The sequence below is a fragment of the Oncorhynchus masou genome, unplaced genomic scaffold (genome assembly GCF_036934945.1).
Source record: "Oncorhynchus masou masou isolate Uvic2021 unplaced genomic scaffold, UVic_Omas_1.1 unplaced_scaffold_558, whole genome shotgun sequence".
Lineage (NCBI taxonomy): Eukaryota > Metazoa > Chordata > Actinopteri > Salmoniformes > Salmonidae > Oncorhynchus > Oncorhynchus masou.
Genome location: NW_027011997.1, coordinates 286,140 through 295,000, shown reverse-complemented (window position 1 = coordinate 295,000; position 8,861 = coordinate 286,140). Strand labels below are relative to the sequence as shown.

Below are 8,861 nucleotides of genomic sequence, written 5' to 3'. Positions count from 1 at the left end.
ACATATACACACCACACACCACATACACACACCACACACCACATACACACACGACACACCACACACCGCACACATACAGTCTTGTTCAATATGTAGACATAGTCTCATCTTGTCTGGGCTAGAGGATATTAGGTGACACATTGAGTGTATTCTGCTCCAGTCGTTATTTTTAAGTTTGAGAAAATGAAGTGACTTTATGTTTGTGGTCAGTGAATACTTTGACTTTAGTATTCAGACAGAGGGATGGTCTGAGGTCCATAGTAGATTGGAGGACCAGGTCCAGGAGCTGATAGGGTCCATTATTCTGCCACAGTACAATGTGTTTGTTTTAGTGTTTTGTTACTGTTGTGAATGGTCAGCACACAGTAATTAGTTTCCAATAGCACAATCATTCACAGAATCAGTTATTCTGTTTGTTGAGATGTGAACGTGTACTGGGTGTAAATGTGTTTCCACCTTTACATGCAGACGGACGACAGACAACCATGTCAAGACAGCAACCAGAGTAGTCACACAGGGTCATATGCAGACACACACACACGCGCGCGCACACACACACACACACACACACACACACACACACACACACACACACACACACACACAGGGAATACAGAACCAAGGTCATATGCAGACACACACACACACGCATGTGCACACACACACACACACACGCACACACACACACACAGGGAATACAGAACCAAGGTCATATGCACACACACACACACACACACGCATGTGCACACACACCCACACACACCACACACACACACACACACACACCCACACACACACACACCCACACACACACATGGAATACAGAACCAAGGGCAATATTTTATATTATATTTCAATATTTTCTAATCCAAACAGGGTTTCACTCTGAAGTTTAACTCAGCTAAAGATTCTGGCCCGGGTGGATGTTCTTCAAACTGAAAGTCAAATGTAATATTGATAGAAGACGAAATCGATGAAAATATGAGGTTTCAAAATATGAGGGTTTAAATATATATGAAAATATGAGGGTCAAATACATATGAAAATATGTTGGTAGGAAATCCTTTTTTCTGTGCCAAATCTTCCTTTCGACCCCCCTCTCCTCCGTTCCTCCCCTCTTCTCTCTCATTCTTTTTCTCTCTGCAGGACATGACGATCGCGGCGGCCTGCGCTCCGCCTGGAGGGGGCCGTAACCCGGTGACCCCTCGTTTCATCCGCCACTTCAGCATGCTGTGTCTGCCCACTCCCTCCGAACACAGCCTCAAACAGATCTTCAATGTGGGTAACCCCTGACCTGTGACATCTAAACCCTGCCCTAAGAGCACAGTCTCAAACAGATCTTCAATGTGGGTAACCCCTGACCTCTGACATCTAAACCCTGCCCTAAGAGCACAGTCTCAAACAGATCTTCAATGTGGGTAACCCCTGACCTGTGACATCTAAACCCTGCCCTAAGAGCACAGTCTCAAACAGATCTTCAATGTGGGTAACCCCTGACCTGTGACATCTAAACCCTGCCCTAAGAGCACAGTCTCAAACAGATCTTCAATGTGGGTAACCCCTGACCTCTGACATCTAAACCCTGCCCTAAGAGCACAGTCTCAAACAGATCTTCAAGGTCAAGACTTAACTTCCAACCTCGGTTCCTAACCCTAATATGACCTTTTAACCCCTGTCTCCAAACCCTCTTGTCTCTTCTCTCCTCATGTCCTCTCCCTCACAGCCCCTTAACAAGCTGTGGTAGTTTAATTACAGATCAACTATCGTCATGTCCTCTCCCTCACAGCCCCTTAACAAGCTGTGGTAGTTTAATTACAGATCAACTATCGTCATGTCCTCTTCTTCACAGCCCCTTAACAAGCTGTAGTAGTTTAATTACAGATCGACTATCGTCATGTCCTCTCCCTCACAGCCCCTTAACAAGCTGTGGTAGTTTAATTACAGATCGACTCTCGTCATGTCCTCTCCCTCACAGCCCCTTAACAAGCTGTGGTAGTTTAATTACAGATCGACTATCGTCATGTCCTCTCCCTCACAGCCCCTTAACAAGCTGTGGTAGTTTAATTACAGATCGACTCTCGTCCTGTTCTCTCCCTCACAGCCCCTTAACAAGCTGTGGTAGTTTAATTACAGATCAACTCTCCTCACACGTGTTTTCCTATCCTCGTTGGGACCTATAATTGATTTCCATTCAAAATTATGTTTTCCTTAACCCCTAAACCTTAACCCAGACCCTACACCTATCTCCTAAACCGAACCACTAATGCCTTTCCCTAACCCTAATCCTACCCACTAACCCTACAACTATCTCCTAAACCTAACCACTAATGCCTTACCCTAACCCTAATTCTAACCATAAGAATAACCCCTAACCTTAACCCAAACCCTACACCTATCTCCTAAACCTAACCAATAATGCCTTACACTAACCCTAATTCTAACTCTAATTCTAACCCTAATTCTAACCCTAATTCTAACCCTAACCCTAATTCTAACCCTAAACGTAACCCCTATTCTTAAAATGAACTTTGTCGTCATGGGGATGTGGGAAATGTCCCCACGAGGGAGAATTTGCCTTGTTTTATTATCCTTGTGGGGGATTCAGAAGAACAAGACCACACACACACTCACACACAATCACGTGTGTGTCTTGAGTCTGCCCTCTCTCCTCAAGGGCATATTCAAGCACACACACCCTCAAGCCCACGTACGCTTAACTCTCCCTGTTGGAACGGTCTCTCCCCCTCCAGGCCATCCTCAGTGGTTTCCTCAGTGAGTTCCCCCAGGCGGTGAGGTCTTCAGCAGGCAGCATCGTAGACGCAGCAGTAGAGATCTACCACCGCATGTCTGTGGACCTCCTGCCTACACCAGCCAAGTCCCACTACGTCTTCAACCTCAGGGACCTCTCCAAGTGTGTCCAGGGTGAGACACACACACACACTACGTCTTCAACCTCAGGGACCTCTCCAAGTGTGTCCAGGGTGAGACACACACACACACTACGTCTTCAACCTCAGGGACCTCTCCAAGTGTGTCCAGGGTGAGACACACACACACACTACGTCTTCAACCTCAGGGACCTCTCCAAGTGTGTCCAGGGTGAGACACACACACACACACACTACGTCTTCAACCTCAGGGACCTCTCCAAGTGTGTCCAGGGTGAGACACACACACACTACGTCTTCAACCTCAGGGACCTCTCCAAGTGTGTCCAGGGTGAGACACACACACACACTACGTCTTCAACCTCAGGGACCTCTCCAAGTGTGTCCAGGGTGAGACACACACACACTACGTCTTCAACCTCAGGGACCTCTCCAAGTGTGTCCAGGGTGAGACACACACACACACACTACGTCTTCACCCTCAGGGACCTCTCCAAGTGTGTCCAGGGTGAGACACACACACACACACTACGTCTTCACCCTCAGGGACCTCTCCAAGTGTGTCCAGGGTGAGACACACACACACACACTACGTCTTCAACCTCAGGGACCTCTCCAAGTGTGTCCAGGGTGAGACACACACACACACACTACGTCTTCAACCTCAGGGACCTCTCCAAGTGTGTCCAGGGTGAGACACACACACACACTACGTCTTCAACCTCAGGGACCTCTCCAAGTGTGTCCAGGGTGAGACACACACACACACTACGTCTTCAACCTCAGGGACCTCTCCAAGTGTGTCCAGGGTGAGACACACACACACTACGTCTTCAACCTCAGGGACCTCTCCAAGTGTGTCCAGGGTGAGACACACACACACACACTACGTCTTCACCCTCAGGGACCTCTCCAAGTGTGTCCAGGGTGAGACACACACACACACACTACGTCTTCAACCTCAGGGACCTCTCCAAGTGTGTCCAGGGTGAGACACACACACACTACGTCTTCAACCTCAGGGACCTCTCCATGTGTGTCCAGGGTGAGACACACACACACACTACGTCTTCAACCTCAGGGACCTCTCCAAGTGTGTCCAGGGTGAGACACACACACACACACTACGTCTTCAACCTCAGGGACCTCTCCAAGTGTGTCCAGGGTGAGACACACACACACTACGTCTTCAACCTCAGGGACCTCTCCAAGTGTGTCCAGGGTGAGACACACACACACACTACGTCTTCAACCTCAGGGACCTCTCCAAGTGTGTCCAGGGTGAGACACACACACACACACACACACACACACTACGTCTTAGACTTCTCCAAGTGTGTCCAGGGTGAGAAAGTTTGTCTTGGCTTTTTCACTTGTAAGTTATTAAAGTAGCTGATGGACTGAGATGCTCTTGGTTGTAGCCTGAAGTCCAGACAGAGACAGTACCAGTCCTCTACCCAGCAGCCTCACAACCATCATCAGAGCAGAGAGGCCTGAGTTGAAGTGACTACTGCTCCCTGACCCCCACTAGGGAGTCACCATGCAGAACACACACACACATACACACACACCAGCGAGCGTAAACACACACACTAACACACACACATACACTCACATACACACACCAGCATTAATACTTACCCAAGGCGAATAAGGCCAACCCAGCCCCCATTCTTGCTGAGGGCGAGCGTGGTCACATTAATGCCCTCAACTTTCTAACAAGACTTGAACATGGATCCTCTGGTGTGTCCGACCCATCATATCTCCTCAAGCATCCCTAGCGTTGCATAACATTGATAACAACAGGGATGTGTCAACAGCAGATATTAGACTTGTCTTTACTTCTTCACGTGTTGAGGTTGCAGGGTGAGAACCACCAAGTTGAATCATGTTTTATTATTCTCTGGTCGTTAATAAATCATGTTAAATCCATCTAACCCTCCCTGCCTTTTTACCTCCCCTCTTCCCTCCCCCCTTCACCTTCCTCCCTCCCCCGCTCCCTCTCCCCTCTCCTCCCTGCCTCCCACTCCCTCTCATCTCTCCTCCCTCCACCTCTCTCCCTCCCTTCATCCCCCTCTCTCCCTCCCTTCACCTCCCTCCTCATTCTCTCTCCCTCCCTGCCTCTCTCCCTCTCCCTGCGTCTCTCCCTCTCCCTCCCTTCACCTCCCTCCTCATTCTCTCTCCCTCCCTGCCTCTCTCCCTCTCCCTCCCTTCACTTCCCTCCTCATTCTCTCTCCCTCTCTCTCCCTTCACTTCCCTCCTCATTCTCTCTCCCTCTCTCTCCCTTCACCTCCCTCCTCATTCTCTCTCCCTCCCTGCCTCTCTCCCTCTCCCTGCGTCTCTCCCTCTCCCTCCCTTCACCTCCCTCCTCATTCTCTCTCCCTCCCTGCCTCTCTCCCTCTCCCTCCCTTCACTTCCCTCCTCATTCTCTCTCCCTCTCTCTCCCTTCACCTCCCTCCTCATTCTCTCTCCCTCCCTGCCTCTCTCCCTCTCCCTCCCTTCACCTCCCTCCTCATTCTCTCTCCCTCCCTGCCTCTCTCCCTCTCCCTCCCTTCACCTCCCTCCTCATTCTCTCTTCCTCTCTCTCCCTTCACCTCCCTCCTCATTCTCTCTTCCTCTCTCTCCCTTCACCTCCCCCACTCCCTCTTCCCCCTCCTCCCTCCATCTCTCTCTCTCTCCCTCCATCTCTCTCTCTCCCTCCCTCTCTCATTCTCTCTCTCCCTCCACCTCCCTCTCTCATTCTCTCTCTCCCTCCACCTCCCTCTCTCATTCTCTCTCTCCACCTCCCTCTCTCATTCTCTCTCTCCCTCCACCTCCCTCTCTCATTCTCTCTCTCCCTCCCTGCCTCTTTACTTTCCTCCCTCTCCCGCTCCCTCTCTTTCCCCTCCTCCCTCCCATCTCCTCTCACCCCCCCCCCTCCTCTCTCCCTACCTCCACCTCTCTCTCTCATTCTCTCTCCCTCCCTCTGTCTGTTTGTCCTCTAGGTATGTTGCAGTGTGAGCCAGGCACGGTGAGAGATCAGACTGGGATATTCCGTCTGTTCTGTCACGAGTGTCAGAGAGTGTTCCACGACCGCCTCATCAACAACGAAGACAAAACCTACTTCAACACCATCGTCTCTGAGATGGCCAGTAAGAACATAACACAGAGTGTAATAGAACCTAGGCAGTTAGTAAGAACATAACACAGAGTGTAATAGAACCTAGACGGCCAGTAAGAACATAACACAGAGTATAATAGAACCTAGACAGTTAGTAAGAACATAACACAGAGTGTAATAGAACCTAGACAGTTAGTAAGAACATAACACAGAGTTTAATAGAACCTAGACGGCCAGTAAGAACATAACACAGAGTTTAATATAACCTAGACGGCCAGTAAGAACATAACACAGAGTTCAATAGAACCTAGAGCTAGACGGTCAGTAAGAACATAACACAGAGTGTAATAGAACCTAGACATAGTTGGCCAGTAAGAACATAACACAGAGTGTAATAGAACCTAGACATAGTTGGCCAGTAAGAACATAACACAGAGTTCAATAGAACCTAGTTTGAACTTTCAGAGTTTTGCCTCTCACTAAGCAGTGTTTTGACATATTACGTTTGCAAGCCATTTCAATGTCCTTATCTGAAACGTACCACAATTGTTGAGCTATGAATAGCAACTCTTTAAATATATTTCCGTTCTTCTTCTTTCAGGCAAATATTTTGGCTTCAATTTAGAACCCAATTACTTTGTGACCAAACCCATCATATTTGGAGATTTCATCAAGGTAAAATGTGCTATAAGCCTATAAATCCAATCAATTTCCCAGGTGCTCAAAGCGCTTAACTATTTACAGCATCCATCTATCTATCTCCCAATCCTTCCTGTCCCCCCCCCCTCCATCTCTCCCTCCCCCTTTCCCTCCCTCCCTCTCCTCTCCTCTAGGTGGGTGCAGAGAAGGCAGATCGTCTGTATGAGGACCTAACAGAGCCAGATAAGATCAGGGCTGTGCTCCAGGACTACCTGGATGACTACAACATGACCTTCTCCAAGGAGACCAAGCTGGTGTTCTTCCAGGACGCTGTAGAACACGTCTCCAGGTCATTTTACACTGTCAAATCGTCAAAATCGCACCCTATTCCCTATATAGTGTACAGATGTTTTAGCCTAAATCGCACCCTATTCCCTATTTAGTGGACTGGTTAGCATACTTAATGACACCCTATTCCCTATTTAGTGGACTATTTAGCATACTTGATGACACCCTATTCCCTATTTAGTGGACTGATTAGCATACTTAATGACACCCTATTCCCTATTTAGTGGACTGATTAGCATCTTTAATGACACCCTATTCCCTATTTAGTGGACTGATTAGCATACTTAATGACACCCTATTCCCTATTTAGTGGACTGATTAGCATACTTAATGACACCCTATTCCCTATTTAGTGGACTGATTAGCATCTTTAATGACACCCTATTCCCTATTTAGTGGACTGGTTAGCATACTTAATGACACCCTATTCCCTATTTAGTGGACTGATTAGCATCTTTAATGACACCCTATTCCCTATTTAGTGAACTGATTAGCATACTTAATGACACCCTATTTAGTGGACTGATTAGCATACTTAATGACACCCTATTCCCTATTTAGTGGACTATTTAGCATACTTGATGACACCCTATTCCCTATTTAGTGGACTGATTAGCATACTTAATGACACCCTATTCCCTATTTAGTGGACTGATTAGCATACTTAACGACACTCTATTCCCTATTTAGTGGACTGATTAGCATACTTAATGACACCCTATTCCCTATTTAGTGGACTGATTAGCATACTTAATGACACCCTATTCCCTATTTAGTGGACTGATTAGCATACTTAACGACACTCTATTCCCTATTTAGTGGACTGATTAGCATACTTAACGACACTCTATTCCCTATTTAGTGAACTTATTTTGTCCAGAACCCCATAAATAGTTAGTTTTTGTGTTTTTGTAATGCTTCAATTTGTTAACTTGCTTACTTCCTGAGCCAGTCCTTCTGTTCCTATAGGATAGCGCGTATGATCCGCCAGGAGCGCGGTAACGCCCTATTGGTGGGCGTGGGGGGCACGGGGAAACAGTCACTGACGCGGCTGGCGGCCCACATGTGCGGCATGCGCTGCTTCCAGATAGAACTGAGCCGAGGATACAACTACGACAGCTTCCATGAAGACCTGAGACGACTGTTCAAGATGGCTGGGGTGGAGGGCAAGGACATGGTGTTCCTCTTCACTGACACACAGGTAGGCGGGGGGAGAGTTTGCAAGTACAGGTGTGTGTGCAAGGAGGCCATGTGATGGGCAGATAGCAGGTGTATAAAGACTACCAGACAGTAGTATTTATGGAGACTATGTGATGGGCAGATAGCAGGTTCCTCTATAAAGACTGTACCAGACAGTAGTATTTATGGAGACTATGTGATGGGCAGATAGCAGGTCTATAAAGACTGTACCAGACAGTAGTATTTATGGAGACTATGTGATGGGCAGATAGCAGGTCTATAAAGACTGTGCCAGACAGTAGTATTTATGGAGACTATGTGATGGGCAGATAGCAAGTCTATAAAGACTGTACCAGACAGTAGTATTTATGGAGACTATGTGATGGGCAGATAGCAGGTTCCTCTATAAAGACTGTACCAGACAGTAGTATTTATGGAGACTATGTGATGGGCAGATAGCAGGCCTATAAAGACTGTACCAGACAGTAGTATTTATGGAGACTATGTGATGGGCAGATAGCAGGTTCCTCTATAAAGACTGTACCAGACAGTAGTATTTATGGAGACTATGTGATGGGCAGATAGCAGGTCTATAAAGACTGTACCAGACAGTAGTATTTATGGAGACTATGTGATGGGCAGATAGCAGGCCTATAAAGACTGTACCAGACAGTAGTATGTATGGAGACTATGTGATGGGCAGATAG

The 8,861-nt window shown here is 47.5% G+C and overlaps 1 protein-coding gene across 1 annotated transcript in view; it reads left to right on the top strand.

Annotated features, from left to right (window-relative positions):
* Positions 1–8,861, top strand: part of LOC135536109 (dynein axonemal heavy chain 6-like) — a 193,352-nt gene that overhangs the window by 94,821 nt on the left and 89,670 nt on the right. The window contains 6 exon segments of the mRNA XM_064962498.1: positions 1,147–1,278; positions 2,751–2,922; positions 5,873–6,019; positions 6,590–6,663; positions 6,822–6,976; positions 7,945–8,176. Of these exon segments, the coding sequence (XP_064818570.1) occupies positions 1,147–1,278; positions 2,751–2,922; positions 5,873–6,019; positions 6,590–6,663; positions 6,822–6,976; positions 7,945–8,176 (912 nt within the window).